This window comes from Hyperolius riggenbachi, chromosome 1 (assembly GCF_040937935.1).
Source record: "Hyperolius riggenbachi isolate aHypRig1 chromosome 1, aHypRig1.pri, whole genome shotgun sequence".
Taxonomy (NCBI): domain Eukaryota; kingdom Metazoa; phylum Chordata; class Amphibia; order Anura; family Hyperoliidae; genus Hyperolius; species Hyperolius riggenbachi.
In genome coordinates, this window is record NC_090646.1 from 487,057,529 (window position 1) to 487,076,268 (window position 18,740).

The following is an 18,740-nucleotide window of genomic DNA, read 5'->3' on the forward strand; positions in this document are numbered from 1 at the left end:
CGGACCTGTGCGGTCCGGGAACGCATGCTGCACGCAGATTTTACAAAAACGCGCGGCTGTCCCATTCACTTTTCAGTGATGGGATCAGCCACGCAACGCATACGAACGCGGATGGCGTGCGTTCATACGCGTTGCGGTCCGCATGCGTTGCGGTCCGCATGCGTTGCGGTCCGCACTTTGTAGTCTGAACGGGCCCTTAATCTTTTTCAGGGAGTGTCTTTATAAAGAACAAAGGCCATGCTGAGAATCCCCCATAAAGAGATGGACTAGCCCAAAACCTGTTGGTTCTGTCAGATTTCTACTACCTACTGTAAGTGACAGCAACATAGGAGAGAAGCAATTTATGGCTCATCTTACTCAGGAAGAAACTTACTAGTTATTGGATGTATTTACTGTACATATATTTAAAATGTTAAGATTTTCGTGACACCGGTCCTCTCAGTAGATGACTGAACAATATATGGGAAGATAATGGCTAAACATTGTAGTTGCATTTGTTATATATTACAAATGCAGTAGGGAGGTACACAATGTATGGAGCACATACTAGCTGTGTGTGTTATATGAGGCACATATAATTTTGAGTTGTGTAATACGCCTTAAGATGTAACGCTTCATGTTATAGCGTGAAACGGCTGACGACCTTTGCACCAATCTTGTGTCTCTCTCCCAACAGTGAGTTTATGCCAGCTGCTGTAAACGGTTTAATCACTTCAGGCTATGGGTGTGTTTACCTCAAGGGCGGAAGCAATTTGCCCCTGTCAGCGTTCCGCCCATTAATTCGCTAATAACTTTATCACTACTGATCATACGTAAATGATCTATATCTTGGTTTTTTTTCGCCACAAATTAGACTTTTTGGGGGTGATACTTGTTTTCAGTAATTACTTCATACTTTTTTACTTTTTCTTTATACTTTTTTCTATGCATTTTATAGGGAAATACAGAAGAAGCAGTAAAGTGTTGTACCGTGTTAGCCATGAGTAAAAGCAAGAAGTTTTGAATCAGGATGATACCATTTATTGGCTAACTTAGAGATGGATAAACAGTGAGCTTTCGTATAGGGAAATACAAGGGGGGAAAAAAAACCCAAAATACATAAATTCTTTAATTCCATCCCCTATAGTTTTAAAATAAGCAATGCTACTATAAATAAAACCAACCCATTTTATTTCCCCGTTCCCGAATATCACAACATTTAAATTATGTTCCTAGTACAATGTATGGTGACAAAACATTATTTGGAATTAAAGGTGTCTTTTCTCTGTCTTGTGTTTTGTTTTTTTGGCCCCTAATTACAAGCCCTCATTTGCTACCATAACAGTACATACCTACATGTAATGCATATTAAAAAAGCTGAATTTCTTAGGGGAGGGGGGGGGGGGGGGAGAGTTTAGAAGGGATTAATTTGATTAATTTTTAATTTAAATTTGCCCTCAATGTATTTTTACTATTTTGCCACTCGATGGTACTAATATCACTATCCTGAGTTTCCAAGTAGTGCTCTTTCTTTTTCCCCCTGCGTCACTCTGCTTTCACTATTATGAATGGACATGGCACCTGATCAGGGTCATGTCCATTAATGCCAGGCACTGTGATTTGATCAGGGAACATCAGTTCCCCTTCCCCAATCACCGATGTGTAAATGCTGCTGGTAAGGAGCGGCGGGCAAGGGTGCACCTGCTGCAGAAACACTGGATGCATATATACGTGTCCAGATAGACCAGAGCGGCTCCCATCTGAACAAATATAGTCGTCCAGATAGGATTAAGAGGTTAATGTGCAATACTAAAGTAAGACGTTTTATTGGAGGTGACCTGCTGCCGTTAACATTGTTAAATTTTCAAGTAGGAGGCCCTCTGTTAAAGTTACAGGCAGACCTGTGTGTTGCTCATTCCTTGTTCTGTGACTGCCAACTCACTCTTTATTATAAAACATTCATTTAACGCCCTTCTGTTTACGCCCTTCTGTTTAGATCTCCTGGAGAAATCTCGCGTCATCTTCCAGCTCAGATCTGAGCGGGATTATCACATCTTCTACCAGATCCTGTCCAATAAGAAGCCAGAGCTTCTGGGTAAGTGTCCCTGTCATTTTCTCTCAATCATCCGAGACCACACTGTCTCTCTAATTTTCCAATTTCATTATGTGTTCCAGACATGCTGCTGGTCACCAATAATCCATATGACTACTCCTACATCTCTCAGGGGGAAACCACTGTGGCTTCTATTGATGATGCAGAAGAACTGATTGCTACTGATGTAAGTGTTGCAAACTCAAGCCAGGTCAGGGCCCTTTTTTACCTGCAGTTAATTCCTGTTTTGCGTCACCCTATTTTACCACAAGGGGCCACAAAAGCAATGAAAGTCTATGGAGACTTTCACACTTATTGTGGTCCATTGCAGTGCGCCAGAAGTATCCAAGTCAATGCAAGGGCAGCAGTGTAAAACTGCACTAAAATCTATGGGTGACCCACGTAGTGTAAATGATGGAGCACGGTGTGTCGCTGACTGCATGCGCGGACCGACGAGAATCCCAGTGACGTACTTCCTGCAGCAGGGTGTACGTCACTGAGCAGAGAGCGGCGCCATGCATATGACCTTGTCGGAGCACTCTGCCGCAGGATCGTATGAGAGGATTTTTGCGGGGCAGTGCGATGCGGCAAGAGAATCACAGCACACCGCAACACAAAAAACAAGTGTAAAACCGGCCTCAGGCAAGCTGCCAGCCTTCCCAGGCGAAGCAGGTTGTTTCGATGCACGGTGCTCACCACCAAGCACCAAAACTAGAGGCCGCTTTACCAAAAATGCAAAGCAATGGAGTGCAGCGGGCGTTTTTACTCACCTCCCGGGGGATCCAGAGGCAGGCAGCCATTCTGCTTTTTCTCCATTGAAGCTGTGAATCACTCTGGGGGGATCGCCGTCAGTAATCTCACTACAGAGTTACAGCACCTCCTGGAGGACGGAGGGAAAATTGCAGAGCTAGAGCTCAAGGAGGGAGTAAGTGCAGGAGCTGCTGCAGTCATTCTGGCCGCATGATTTTTTCCTGCTTTTAGGTTCTGAAACGTTTGGAGAAGACCCTAGAATCCAGAAATAATCATACCGTCAGGGAGGTTAAACACAATTTACAGAGGAACATTATAATATAATTTAATATTATAATATAAGAATATATTAGGAGGTCAGTGGCTGTGTGTAGAGCTATACACAGGCACTAAATGATTGCTGCTGATTTTGCCATTGGTATTTGGATTAGACAACAATTGCATGTTTATGTATTTTTTACTAACCTCTTCAGCCAACCCTGCCCAGGGGAATAGCAGCTGGCTGAAATGGAATTGTTTTCAGCCTATGTCCATTGTATTCCCCTGACATTGGAGGCTTCCTGCTTCTCTCATTCACCCTTTTCTTGGAAATGAACAGCCAACTCCTATGCAGCTCCTCCATAATTGATGTGGGATCCCCTGGTCAGCAAAAACTTGCATCCAACCTTTTCAAACACATACTTTACACTGTACATTAGTGTCAGCTCATAACGCAGCCACATCATCTGATCTATGGACTACAAAGCTACACAAAACAGCAGAATATATCACAGTGTGTGCTCAATAGGGTACTATTATCAGCGTGTTTGTATTCAGATGCTGTATGTCTGTGTGAAATAAACCTCTCTAAAAAGAATTAGCTTCCTACGCTTGTCATTTACATAATTTTTCTAAAATAACAATGATTATTATCTTGGATTTATATAGAGAAATCATCATCTGTAGCACTGTATGACATAACCTTAGGTCTGTTAACAAGAACAATAATGTTTCCGGTTGTAATTACTCAATGCAGCATATAACAGCCAAATAAAAGTTATAACACCACAGTTCACAAAAAAATGACTGCATTTACATCCCCATAATGACAAATTGACTTTTAGTAATTACCATAAACCCATGACCTAAATTAGATGTGAACTTAGGAAATAGTTTGCAAACAAAAGCTATAAATACATTTCCCTCACCAAGACAATTCCACACATACCTTTTGTTTCAACATTAAAGAGATATCGGTCTCTTTTGCGGTCACTTTGTGGTTGTAGGTGAAAATTGCTTACACTGGCTGACTGCTTGATCTTGATGTGATTCTGTAGTATAAACAAACTGCTGCCAAGGAACCTCAGAGGCAGAACCTACCATTTAGCTATCAGTTCTCAGGAACATCAGCTTTGTACATAATTAAAATGAAACATTTTCAAAAACCAAGATGACACCCCATGAAACAGAACCAGCAGCTTGTTTTTTTGATATGTAGACCGGGCAGAGATAGGCATATGTGAAGGAGAGTTTAGTTCAGATACAGTGTAACTCCTCCCTAATATCTAGAGTTGGTTGGATAGGCAGACAAATGCCAATTAATCAGGGTCGGCCCTACCATAAAGCAAACTGAATCACGCGATTCAGGGCAGCTGACTGTAGGAGGCAGCTCCAGCTCTACACTCAACTGATCTTTTTCAGTCTCCCCCTCTGCTCTGCTTCTTCTGCCTGACTCATGGAGCACAGAGCTTGCCTGATGTAAGACTGTGTGTGCTGGCATGCCCCTTAATTAAGTATGCACTGCTCTTTGCTAACCTTCTCTCCATATGCACTTCTACCCTCTGGTCCCCCTACATTGGCAACTTATTGCTGCGCACGCTTGCATGACCAAGGAAAGCATGATGTATGAATGTGCCGCAAAAAAAAAAAAAAAAAAAATATATATATATATATATATATATATATATATATATATATATATATATATATATATATAATAGAGTTCTCCTTGGGATTAGGTCGCATCCTCACAAGTTTGCCTCAGGCAGCAAAAAGTCTAGGACCAGCACTGCAATGAATTACTTGGCTTGGCCACGCTATCAGGTTCATGCTTTTGGAGAAGGGTAGTAAGCAGAACACTCTTATCTTAGGGAAAACAACAAAAACGGTCAGGCAAGGTTTTCAAATATGTCTAAATGGCTCTTTTCTATACATCAAGCCCTTATACGCTCATAAAGGCAGAGTTCTCTTCTCTTTCTATTTTGCTGGTAGTGTAAACATCTAAAGTGATAGTATAACATTTTAAAATAAATCAAAAAAGTTCAAAATGGAGGAAAAGTGGCGGACTTACTCCCTTAAAAGAGAAACATCAGCAAAAGGTCACACACAGTTTTTGAAACACAATGACAACGTGTTTTGCAGGCAATGACTCACCTCCCCACTCTTCAGGTTAAAATCAAGTGTTGCAGTAATTTTTTTCAAACACCGGAGCGTCTGCACAGTGTCATTGTATTTTATGAACATTAAAGGTACTAGACATTTACATGTTAAAGGGGTTGTATCATCACAAAGTAAAAAGTAAAAAAAATAGTTAGTGCCCTAAATATATCTGAAAACCTTTTAAATTTTTTTCTAAAATAGGTCCCTTCATGCCCCCCATGTTTTTCATTTTTACCTGGTCTGCGTGTATTTGCCTAATTTTCAGGTACTGTGCAGTGCCAGCGGGATTCGTGGAATTTTTTTTCTTCTTAGCTACAGCATTAAAATAACAGAAATCTTTCTAAGCATAATATAAGGACCAGCCCTGGATTTACATCACAGGAGCCTATAGGCACAGATGTCCTGGCACCTTATACATCGTCCTTCATGAACCTATAAACCCCCTGTCACGGACGATTGCGGGGACGCAGGCGCGTCCTGGAACCGCCCGTGAAGAAAAGAACGATCGCACTCGATTCCTGCATCGATTGCGCTTCAAAACGGTACAATCTGGGTTGAGTGTGTAGGGACAGCTAAAGTCCTTTTCTTAGCAAAGAGAGCACCATTCCAAATGCTGGTTGGCTCTTTTGATATGCTAATGAGCCTGAGCCTAATCTGCACTGGAGAGTCCCTGGCTTCAAGCTGTGCTGATGGCCCATCCATCAGGTATAAGGTGACAAGCAGCTGGCAGGAAGACTGGCCCTGTGACTGCTGATCAAGCCAGAGGTGTAAACTCAAAGTTGTCTAAGCAGATTTCACATTCAGATGTTAATTGAAGGAGCCAACAGGGCCTTTCATAGACAAGAAGCAGACACAGCTGGACTCCAGTCAGGCTGACTCCGGCCTTAGCAGGAAGAAATGAATGTACAATATAATCTTTTGCCCATTTACAGAATACAATAAATAGGGTGGTTATGAGAGCGGTATCATTGGATCCGTAGGGTCATGCTGGATCTCTTGATACCAGTCGAGAGGGGCCCGGGGCCCCTACCACCCAGGTATGAATCTACTCAGGACCCTGATCTGATGCACTAGCCATGTCAGGTATCATATTAATCTGTATTTTCCTCCAAGTATGAAGCTGTTACCCCCCTAAATGTAACGTGTATGGTTCAGGAGTTACAGCAATTCATAAGTTTAGCTCTAAAATCTCTGAGAGGGAATGAACTGTCATTTGCTGGTAGTTCAGAGGGGGCCGGCATTGCCACACCCCCAAACCAGCTTCATCAAAAGCACAGAGCCAGCAGGCGGGTTTTGGTCCTCCACACTGAACCATCTTGCACTCATGAGATGCCAGCTTGAGGATATGCTGGCATCCACCTGGTCTGAACTCTGAACTCTGGACTTTGAAACCAAGGACTTTATGATTCTTCCCACAATAAGGACATCTTTCCAGGAACTAAGTATTTTTCTCCCTTCTTTTATTTTTCATACTGGCTATTACTGTTTTCATAATTGTTGATTTTCATAATTGTCTGTATATATTAATTATTTATATTGCGTGAATAAACGACTTTCTCCAAGTCATTCACTTTCCGCTACCCTGCTTATCAGCACACACAGAACTGATCCCGGGTCTCTGAAGATACGCTACTGTTTGTTTGTTGTTGGCTAGACAGAATATCGTGTGTTTAACCGTTTTATTCGCAGGATTAGTCAGTCAGTTAGTGGGCCCCACGGTCCCATAGTAACCGCGGTGGTGGCAGTTTACTCTGAACCAGTGGGTGACGTTGTAATCACCCGTGTCTCACAGGCTCCCTTCTGAGCTGTCTGCGGCTAATTCTTAACGGTTCCTGCGCATTGACTGCGACCAGAGTTCGCACGATCTGTGCGCTGGCATCGTTTAGAAGGCTAAGTGCGGTCAGCCACGGAGGGCTCCTGTGACAGTGTTAGGCAGCGGTTGGGACCTGTGTTGTGCTGAAAGTATCTGCGATAGCGCTAGCGCTATCGAGAAACGAACTAATTCGTTGGTGTAGCTGGAAGGCAATATATTTTTTATATATACAGAGAGACTGTGTAGCCAGTACCCCTCCCCAAAAGTTTTATTTTATTTGGCATGGAAATGTCCGGGAACTACAAGAAAATGTGCCTGGCGGACCTGCAAAATCTTTGCCAAGAGAGAGGCATTGATGTCGGCCGCAAGAAACAAGGGGACCTGGTAACGGAATTGTTTCAATGGGATACCCAGCAACTGCAGGAGCTGGATGTGTCTGCTGAGGTAGACGCTGACCCATCTGACTCAAGGCAAGGGGAACCAGAGACTGAGACTCCTGACCGTACAGAGGTTGTGCATCCTGAGGGCCCTGCATCAACAGTTACGCCGGAGAATGTCAGTGTGGACCCCAATCCCAGAGTTTCTGACAGTACTCGCCCGGAACTGGCCAGTACTGGACTGTCCATGGGTGCTGACCCGGTAATGCAGCAGGCATTACAAAAGCTGATGGAGACTGACCTGGACAAGTACCTGCAGTACATGCGTGAGGAGCGCCAATCTGCGGAACGGGAGCGCCAACGACAGCATGAGCTAAACATGGCAAAAGTGCAACAGGCCAGCCGGAGTTCACCGCCCAGCCGCCCTGCTGAAGGAGCTGCAGCCCCCGTAAGTGCAAAATTTAAATTTGCTAATATCGAGAAAGACACAGACATTGACTTGTTTTTGCGATCTTTCGAAAAAGCATGCCGTCAGTATCGTCTGTCCCAAGACCAGTGGGCCAGACATCTGACACCTTTGCTGCGCTACAAAGCGCTTGATGCTTTCGCAGAATTGCCTGCGGAAAAGGATAATGATTATGCTGCTATAAAAGACGCTATCATTACTAAGTACCAGCTGACGCCAGAAGCCTATCGCAAAAAGTTCAGGGCCTGGCAGAAAAAGTCTTCTGATTCGTACCGAGATGTGGTCAGCAGCTTGCTCACCACACTCCGCCAGTGGACGCTAGGCCTCACCAAAGGGTCTTATGGCGTCCTGGAGGACTTGATAGTCCTCGAACAATTTCTGAACATTTGCCCTGCTGATGTACGACAGTTTGTGTTAGAACGCAGGCCGGCTTCAGCCACTGTCGCTGCAGACCTTGCTGAGACTTTTGCAACTACCCGGGTGGCTGATCCCCGCAGAACTGTCCCATCCAGCTGGAGAGGAGGTCAGCCCAATACCTCGGCAGACCCTCCTGCCCCTGTGAGCCGTCCGCCACAGAGGCCACCCAGCGCAGCTGCTGCACCCAGGCCTGCAGCGCCTGGAAAGGTCACCTGTCACTACTGCCGCCAGCCCGGACACATGAAATTCGACTGTCCGGAGCGGAGACAGACACCACCAGCACCTGGATCATCTGCATCACCTGCACCTCACCCACAGCAGAGGCAGCCCGCCAGCGAACCACAGCCTGGATCATCCGATTTTGTCCTGTTTGCCCGCGGAAAGGAAATCCGCGACCGAACCGACCAGCAGCAACTTGTTAGAGTGAACGGCAAAGTTGTCACCGGATTTCGAGACACCGGAGCTGACATCACGTTAGTTCACTCACATCTTGTGCCAAAGGAGAGCATCAGCTCCAGCCGATCCCTTGCCCTTACTGGAGTAGAGGGCACCCTTTTCCACATAGCCCACGCCAGAGTGAAGCTGGATTGGGGAGTGGGAGGGGTCCACGAAAGGGTTGTTGGGGTTATGAAGGATCTCCCAGTCCCTGTGTTGCTGGGGACTGATTTGGGCAAGCTTGTGTCCTACTATGAACCTGCCACGACCGCCTTGTCGCTCACGGAAGGAGACGGACTCTCCACCCACCACCAGGTACTTTATACACTTGGGGGAGCACCAGGGGGAGGTGGGTTGAATGTGCCCAGTTCAAGGGTACCAGGTTCAATAGTGCCTGCTTCAAAGGCACCTGAGTTTGATGTACAGACTGTCTGTTGTGATGATGCTGTAACTGTACCTGAGTTTACTGTACAACCTGTCTGTAATGAAAAAATGTCTATACCTGTCAATGTCATTACTGCATGCAATGATGATTTGAGTAATGTCCGTCTGTGCCATTCTGACAGTGTACCGGTGCTAGCAGTACCGCGCAGCTGCACTGCTCAGAACCCGAGCTCAGGACAGGTGGAGGGGGTTCCGGCCTCCTCCCCCTCCTCTGACCACAGGGATGAGACCTTTCAGCCGCTGGCCTCGTGTGACATGAGCCAGTTGGCTGAAACTGACAGCGCCATATTCTCAGCCGCACTACAAAGTGACCCAAGCCTGGAGGTGCTCAGGCAGCAAGCCGCTGAGCCCCTCGCAGACGGGGCCGCTTTCAAGGTGTACTGGGAAGGTGGGAGACTGTACAGTGAGTCTGTACAGCCCCCTACAGGTAGATCCCACGCGGATACCAAGTGGCTTGTGGTCCCGAGTGCGTTTAGGGGACATGTGCTGAAATCCACACATGGTAATCCTCTGACCGGGCACTCGGGTGTCCGCAAGACACTCGCCGGTATTCGGAAACAGTTTTATTGGCCCCGGATGAACAGGGATGTAGCCAACTACTGCAGGGCATGTGCCGTCTGTCAGGAGCTGGGAAGGTCCAGGGATTCCCGCGGGGTTCCCTTAGGTCCACAGCCACTCAGCAGGGGAACCCTGCGTGGGCTGGCTGTTGACCTAACCAACCCACTGCCCGTTGTCCACAGTCCCGGCAGACACCACGTCCGACTGCAGTGGCGCAAACGCCCTGTCCAGAACGGTCCATGTTGGGTCAACCCTGAGGGTAGCAGACCGCGACCGGTCCAGGGGAACCGAGCCACAGGCTCCAATAGGTTTTCCCGCCGTACCGGCAACTCGAGGCCCGTCAGCCAGGTTAGCGGCGCCGCCACACATCTTGCGGATGAGTGGCTAAGCCACGGACAAGGGGGAGGGCTGTCACGGACGATTGCGGGGACGCAGGCGCGTCCTGGAACCGCCCGTGAAGAAAAGAACGATCGCACTCGATTCCTGCATCGATTGCGCTTCAAAACGGTACAATCTGGGTTGAGTGTGTAGGGACAGCTAAAGTCCTTTTCTTAGCAAAGAGAGCACCATTCCAAATGCTGGTTGGCTCTTTTGATATGCTAATGAGCCTGAGCCTAATCTGCACTGGAGAGTCCCTGGCTTCAAGCTGTGCTGATGGCCCATCCATCAGGTATAAGGTGACAAGCAGCTGGCAGGAAGACTGGCCCTGTGACTGCTGATCAAGCCAGAGGTGTAAACTCAAAGTTGTCTAAGCAGATTTCACATTCAGATGTTAATTGAAGGAGCCAACAGGGCCTTTCATAGACAAGAAGCAGACACAGCTGGACTCCAGTCAGGCTGACTCCGGCCTTAGCAGGAAGAAATGAATGTACAATATAATCTTTTGCCCATTTACAGAATACAATAAATAGGGTGGTTATGAGAGCGGTATCATTGGATCCGTAGGGTCATGCTGGATCTCTTGATACCAGTCGAGAGGGGCCCGGGGCCCCTACCACCCAGGTATGAATCTACTCAGGACCCTGATCTGATGCACTAGCCATGTCAGGTATCATATTAATCTGTATTTTCCTCCAAGTATGAAGCTGTTACCCCCCTAAATGTAACGTGTATGGTTCAGGAGTTACAGCAATTCATAAGTTTAGCTCTAAAATCTCTGAGAGGGAATGAACTGTCATTTGCTGGTAGTTCAGAGGGGGCCGGCATTGCCACACCCCCAAACCAGCTTCATCAAAAGCACAGAGCCAGCAGGCGGGTTTTGGTCCTCCACACTGAACCATCTTGCACTCATGAGATGCCAGCTTGAGGATATGCTGGCATCCACCTGGTCTGAACTCTGAACTCTGGACTTTGAAACCAAGGACTTTATGATTCTTCCCACAATAAGGACATCTTTCCAGGAACTAAGTATTTTTCTCCCTTCTTTTATTTTTCATACTGGCTATTACTGTTTTCATAATTGTTGATTTTCATAATTGTCTGTATATATTAATTATTTATATTGCGTGAATAAACGACTTTCTCCAAGTCATTCACTTTCCGCTACCCTGCTTATCAGCACACACAGAACTGATCCCGGGTCTCTGAAGATACGCTACTGTTTGTTTGTTGTTGGCTAGACAGAATATCGTGTGTTTAACCGTTTTATTCGCAGGATTAGTCAGTCAGTTAGTGGGCCCCACGGTCCCATAGTAACCGCGGTGGTGGCAGTTTACTCTGAACCAGTGGGTGACGTTGTAATCACCCGTGTCTCACAGGCTCCCTTCTGAGCTGTCTGCGGCTAATTCTTAACGGTTCCTGCGCATTGACTGCGACCAGAGTTCGCACGATCTGTGCGCTGGCATCGTTTAGAAGGCTAAGTGCGGTCAGCCACGGAGGGCTCCTGTGACAGTGTTAGGCAGCGGTTGGGACCTGTGTTGTGCTGAAAGTATCTGCGATAGCGCTAGCGCTATCGAGAAACGAACTAATTCGTTGGTGTAGCTGGAAGGCAATATATTTTTTATATATACAGAGAGACTGTGTAGCCAGTACCCCTCCCCAAAAGTTTTATTTTATTTGGCATGGAAATGTCCGGGAACTACAAGAAAATGTGCCTGGCGGACCTGCAAAATCTTTGCCAAGAGAGAGGCATTGATGTCGGCCGCAAGAAACAAGGGGACCTGGTAACGGAATTGTTTCAATGGGATACCCAGCAACTGCAGGAGCTGGATGTGTCTGCTGAGGTAGACGCTGACCCATCTGACTCAAGGCAAGGGGAACCAGAGACTGAGACTCCTGACCGTACAGAGGTTGTGCATCCTGAGGGCCCTGCATCAACAGTTACGCCGGAGAATGTCAGTGTGGACCCCAATCCCAGAGTTTCTGACAGTACTCGCCCGGAACTGGCCAGTACTGGACTGTCCATGGGTGCTGACCCGGTAATGCAGCAGGCATTACAAAAGCTGATGGAGACTGACCTGGACAAGTACCTGCAGTACATGCGTGAGGAGCGCCAATCTGCGGAACGGGAGCGCCAACGACAGCATGAGCTAAACATGGCAAAAGTGCAACAGGCCAGCCGGAGTTCACCGCCCAGCCGCCCTGCTGAAGGAGCTGCAGCCCCCGTAAGTGCAAAATTTAAATTTGCTAATATCGAGAAAGACACAGACATTGACTTGTTTTTGCGATCTTTCGAAAAAGCATGCCGTCAGTATCGTCTGTCCCAAGACCAGTGGGCCAGACATCTGACACCTTTGCTGCGCTACAAAGCGCTTGATGCTTTCGCAGAATTGCCTGCGGAAAAGGATAATGATTATGCTGCTATAAAAGACGCTATCATTACTAAGTACCAGCTGACGCCAGAAGCCTATCGCAAAAAGTTCAGGGCCTGGCAGAAAAAGTCTTCTGATTCGTACCGAGATGTGGTCAGCAGCTTGCTCACCACACTCCGCCAGTGGACGCTAGGCCTCACCAAAGGGTCTTATGGCGTCCTGGAGGACTTGATAGTCCTCGAACAATTTCTGAACATTTGCCCTGCTGATGTACGACAGTTTGTGTTAGAACGCAGGCCGGCTTCAGCCACTGTCGCTGCAGACCTTGCTGAGACTTTTGCAACTACCCGGGTGGCTGATCCCCGCAGAACTGTCCCATCCAGCTGGAGAGGAGGTCAGCCCAATACCTCGGCAGACCCTCCTGCCCCTGTGAGCCGTCCGCCACAGAGGCCACCCAGCGCAGCTGCTGCACCCAGGCCTGCAGCGCCTGGAAAGGTCACCTGTCACTACTGCCGCCAGCCCGGACACATGAAATTCGACTGTCCGGAGCGGAGACAGACACCACCAGCACCTGGATCATCTGCATCACCTGCACCTCACCCACAGCAGAGGCAGCCCGCCAGCGAACCACAGCCTGGATCATCCGATTTTGTCCTGTTTGCCCGCGGAAAGGAAATCCGCGACCGAACCGACCAGCAGCAACTTGTTAGAGTGAACGGCAAAGTTGTCACCGGATTTCGAGACACCGGAGCTGACATCACGTTAGTTCACTCACATCTTGTGCCAAAGGAGAGCATCAGCTCCAGCCGATCCCTTGCCCTTACTGGAGTAGAGGGCACCCTTTTCCACATAGCCCACGCCAGAGTGAAGCTGGATTGGGGAGTGGGAGGGGTCCACGAAAGGGTTGTTGGGGTTATGAAGGATCTCCCAGTCCCTGTGTTGCTGGGGACTGATTTGGGCAAGCTTGTGTCCTACTATGAACCTGCCACGACCGCCTTGTCGCTCACGGAAGGAGACGGACTCTCCACCCACCACCAGGTACTTTATACACTTGGGGGAGCACCAGGGGGAGGTGGGTTGAATGTGCCCAGTTCAAGGGTACCAGGTTCAATAGTGCCTGCTTCAAAGGCACCTGAGTTTGATGTACAGACTGTCTGTTGTGATGATGCTGTAACTGTACCTGAGTTTACTGTACAACCTGTCTGTAATGAAAAAATGTCTATACCTGTCAATGTCATTACTGCATGCAATGATGATTTGAGTAATGTCCGTCTGTGCCATTCTGACAGTGTACCGGTGCTAGCAGTACCGCGCAGCTGCACTGCTCAGAACCCGAGCTCAGGACAGGTGGAGGGGGTTCCGGCCTCCTCCCCCTCCTCTGACCACAGGGATGAGACCTTTCAGCCGCTGGCCTCGTGTGACATGAGCCAGTTGGCTGAAACTGACAGCGCCATATTCTCAGCCGCACTACAAAGTGACCCAAGCCTGGAGGTGCTCAGGCAGCAAGCCGCTGAGCCCCTCGCAGACGGGGCCGCTTTCAAGGTGTACTGGGAAGGTGGGAGACTGTACAGTGAGTCTGTACAGCCCCCTACAGGTAGATCCCACGCGGATACCAAGTGGCTTGTGGTCCCGAGTGCGTTTAGGGGACATGTGCTGAAATCCACACATGGTAATCCTCTGACCGGGCACTCGGGTGTCCGCAAGACACTCGCCGGTATTCGGAAACAGTTTTATTGGCCCCGGATGAACAGGGATGTAGCCAACTACTGCAGGGCATGTGCCGTCTGTCAGGAGCTGGGAAGGTCCAGGGATTCCCGCGGGGTTCCCTTAGGTCCACAGCCACTCAGCAGGGGAACCCTGCGTGGGCTGGCTGTTGACCTAACCAACCCACTGCCCGTTGTCCACAGTCCCGGCAGACACCACGTCCGACTGCAGTGGCGCAAACGCCCTGTCCAGAACGGTCCATGTTGGGTCAACCCTGAGGGTAGCAGACCGCGACCGGTCCAGGGGAACCGAGCCACAGGCTCCAATAGGTTTTCCCGCCGTACCGGCAACTCGAGGCCCGTCAGCCAGGTTAGCGGCGCCGCCACACATCTTGCGGATGAGTGGCTAAGCCACGGACAAGGGGGAGGGCTGTCACGGACGATTGCGGGGACGCAGGCGTGTCCTGGAACCGCCCGTGAAGAAAAGAACGATCGCACTCGATTCCTGCATCGATTGCGCTTCAAAACGGTACAATCTGGGTTGAGTGTGTAGGGACAGCTAAAGTCCTTTTCTTAGCAAAGAGAGCACCATTCCAAATGCTGGTTGGCTCTTTTGATATGCTAATGAGCCTGAGCCTAATCTGCACTGGAGAGTCCCTGGCTTCAAGCTGTGCTGATGGCCCATCCATCAGGTATAAGGTGACAAGCAGCTGGCAGGAAGACTGGCCCTGTGACTGCTGATCAAGCCAGAGGTGTAAACTCAAAGTTGTCTAAGCAGATTTCACATTCAGATGTTAATTGAAGGAGCCAACAGGGCCTTTCATAGACAAGAAGCAGACACAGCTGGACTCCAGTCAGGCTGACTCCGGCCTTAGCAGGAAGAAATGAATGTACAATATAATCTTTTGCCCATTTACAGAATACAATAAATAGGGTGGTTATGAGAGCGGTATCATTGGATCCGTAGGGTCATGCTGGATCTCTTGATACCAGTCGAGAGGGGCCCGGGGCCCCTACCACCCAGGTATGAATCTACTCAGGACCCTGATCTGATGCACTAGCCATGTCAGGTATCATATTAATCTGTATTTTCCTCCAAGTATGAAGCTGTTACCCCCCTAAATGTAACGTGTATGGTTCAGGAGTTACAGCAATTCATAAGTTTAGCTCTAAAATCTCTGAGAGGGAATGAACTGTCATTTGCTGGTAGTTCAGAGGGGGCCGGCATTGCCACACCCCCAAACCAGCTTCATCAAAAGCACAGAGCCAGCAGGCGGGTTTTGGTCCTCCACACTGAACCATCTTGCACTCATGAGATGCCAGCTTGAGGATATGCTGGCATCCACCTGGTCTGAACTCTGAACTCTGGACTTTGAAACCAAGGACTTTATGATTCTTCCCACAATAAGGACATCTTTCCAGGAACTAAGTATTTTTCTCCCTTCTTTTATTTTTCATACTGGCTATTACTGTTTTCATAATTGTTGATTTTCATAATTGTCTGTATATATTAATTATTTATATTGCGTGAATAAATGACTTTCTCCAAGTCATTCACTTTCCGCTACCCTGCTTATCAGCACACACAGAACTGATTCCGGGTCTCTGAAGATACGCTACTGTTTGTTTGTTGTTGGCTAGACAGAATATCGTGTGTTTAACCGTTTTATTCGCAGGATTAGTCAGTCAGTTAGTGGGCCCCACGGTCCCATAGTAACCGCGGTGGTGGCAGTTTACTCTGAACCAGTGGGTGACGTTGTAATCACCCGTGTCTCACAGGCTCCCTTCTGAGCTGTCTGCGGCTAATTCTTAACGGTTCCTGCGCATTGACTGCGACCAGAGTTCGCACGATCTGTGCGCTGGCATCGTTTAGAAGGCTAAGTGCGGTCAGCCACGGAGGGCTCCTGTGACACCCCCACCGAACCGCACTGCAAGTTGGCCCAGCTATCACTTCTCACTTACTTACCTTGCCCATCATAGGTAGCTACAGGTGCCAGAAGTACCCTCAATATTAAGTAGCTAGAGGTGCCCCCAAGTATTAGGTAGCTAGAGGTGCCCCTGATGAAGGGAGATCTCATCGGTGGAATGCAGAGACCCAGGTGAGTAACCTTTTATTTACACTCTGCTTGGGTCTCTGCATAGGGAAGGAGAGAGGAAAGCACTTAGGGAGGGGAGTGGGCCACCTTTATATCATCAGTCGCCCGTAGGCACGTGCCTACTGTGCCTTATGGCAAATCCAGCCCCGATAAAGACACTATGACCAGAAGAAGGTAATTGTCCCCCTAGCCTATTGAAGAGTTTACACAATGATGTAAGCCTGTTGTCTAGGTGATGTTTGCTGTGGGAGGGAAAGAAAATTACATTTAGCTTGGTTGAAAAAGAAAAGTACAGGAGTGATGTCACTTTTGGCATCACAGAGAAACAGCAAAGGTGGAAACCAGCAGAAATATTATTTTCTTTTTTGCATATCACATTTCTCCTAAATCTGACAGTGAACACTAAAGACAACATGATATGTAGGCTAAATAAGTAGTTTCTCTTCGGCTGAATTTTTTTCAGTTTACTGTATATGGGGATTCATCCCACATTAAGGTCCTTTGGCCTACAGGTGAAATCATATACTGCTGATCTTTGCCGTAGCATGCTTCTATGCCACACACTAACAAGGCATTCTAAGTACAGTTCTTAAATCTAATTTTGCAGTTACTTTGCAAATATATGTATCTATTAATAATGCTTATAAGCCTTAGCTCATATACACTGAGTTATCATGTAATACAGTCTATGTACACATTATATGTATCTTTTCTCTGATCTTTCTTCCTCAGAGTGCCTTTGATGTTCTGGGATTCTCTCAGGATGAGAAAAATTCAATTTACAAACTCACAGGAGCTATAATGCACTTTGGGAACATGAAGTTCAAACAGAAGCAGCGAGAGGAGCAAGCAGAACCAGACGGCACAGAAGGTATGAAAGATGCACTGATGAAAGGGAATACTACTACATCAGTGTAATATCACTATGGTGGGTCAGTGATCATGTGAAAGCGGTACATGGCTAATATCATTACACCCCCAGTTAGCAGTGTGCTATTGTGGAGCTCGTTGTCTCCAGATATTGTTACATCATCTCTCTATTATAATGTATAAGCATAGAAGACCAAACTCTATTCAACTATTGCATAAGCAAACTTGGTGAACCTAGCCTGAGAAAGAAGGAAACGCCTTCACTCTCCGCATTATCATACCTCCCTCTAGGGCAAACTGTTTCATACAAGACAGAAAGTCAAGTGCATTGAGCGCCGATTAACATACCACAAAATGATTTGCAGAAGTGAATAGCTAATTAGGCCATTACAAGCACTGGGTGTATAGTGTACTGGTTAAAGACAACACCTATGGTACAGAAGATCAGCGTTTGCAATCCTGGCTGCAGTCAGTTACCTATTTAGCAAGAAGTCCTTGGGAAAAACTCTCTTATGCTCCAGGGTGACCTATTGAGCATGCCCCTAGGGCAGGGGTCAGGAACCCCTTTGAGAGAGCCATAAACGCCACATGTTTTAAAATGTATGTAAAATGAGAGCCGTACAATATGTTTCAAACTGGGACAGTATGGCTCAGGTCCCTGTTGCCATGGTGATGTCAGACACGTCTTCAGCTTCTCTTGGATTTCAGCAACATAATCAAGTGACAGGCAGCCTATTGGGCCAATCAAAGTGCAGGGATCTCGTTCTACAAAGTCACTGGACCTGACAGGGCCCAGAGTGGGGCAATTGGAGCAGCTGTTAGTTTTGGGGTAGCGCAAGTAAGTTATCAGTGCATGCTACAGCAGCAGCATGACTACTTCGAAAATTTTACTTGCACTGCCACACTAAGCTACGCTGCTTGAGCAGTGTAGCTTAGTGAAACAACCCCTACTGATTTGTCTGTGAGCCAGATGCAACCATCAAAAGTCACATCTGGCCCCCGAGCCATAGGTTCCCTACCCCTGCCCTAGTGACTGCAGCTCTCATCTGCTTTGAGTCCAACAGTAGAAAAGGATTATATAAATATTATCACTATTAATATTCTTAACCACATCCTGATACCTATTCTTAACCACTTCGCCGCCCGGGTACAGTATATCTACGCTCCTTTGGACTTGAGTTCCCCGCCCGGAGCGTAGATATATGCACCCCCCGCCGCTACCACTCGCACGTGCGCGCACTCCCATGATCGTGCACGCTGCTGCCCGCTCGCCCGAAGATCAATGAATGGGAAAATCCATTCCCGTTCGTTGATCTCTGCCCCCGCAATGATCGGCATGCTTCTATGAGAAGCAGCGCGACCATTGCGAAAAAACTCAGTTTCCCAGCCTCCCTTCCTGCAAGCGTCCTTCCGATGCTTGTAGGACGCCTGAAAAAAAATGTGGCCATCTTGTGGCCAAAAAGTAATACTACACCCAAAAACATTTTTCACATACACATACATTATTTTCACTACTAATTTTAACTCATTAACTCCCACACTCCTCAATTGTTACCAATATTTTTTTTTTTT

General features: G+C 47.5%; 1 protein-coding gene across 1 annotated transcript in view; it reads left to right on the plus strand.

The window, feature by feature from the left end:
• Nucleotides 1-18,740, plus strand: part of LOC137522232 (myosin-7) — a 105,165-nt gene that overhangs the window by 35,156 nt on the left and 51,269 nt on the right. Inside the window, exons 9-11 of the mRNA XM_068242267.1 lie at nucleotides 1,976-2,074; nucleotides 2,155-2,258; nucleotides 17,031-17,169. Coding sequence (XP_068098368.1) covers nucleotides 1,976-2,074; nucleotides 2,155-2,258; nucleotides 17,031-17,169 — 342 coding nt within the window. The remainder of the gene's footprint in view (nucleotides 1-1,975; nucleotides 2,075-2,154; nucleotides 2,259-17,030; nucleotides 17,170-18,740) is intronic.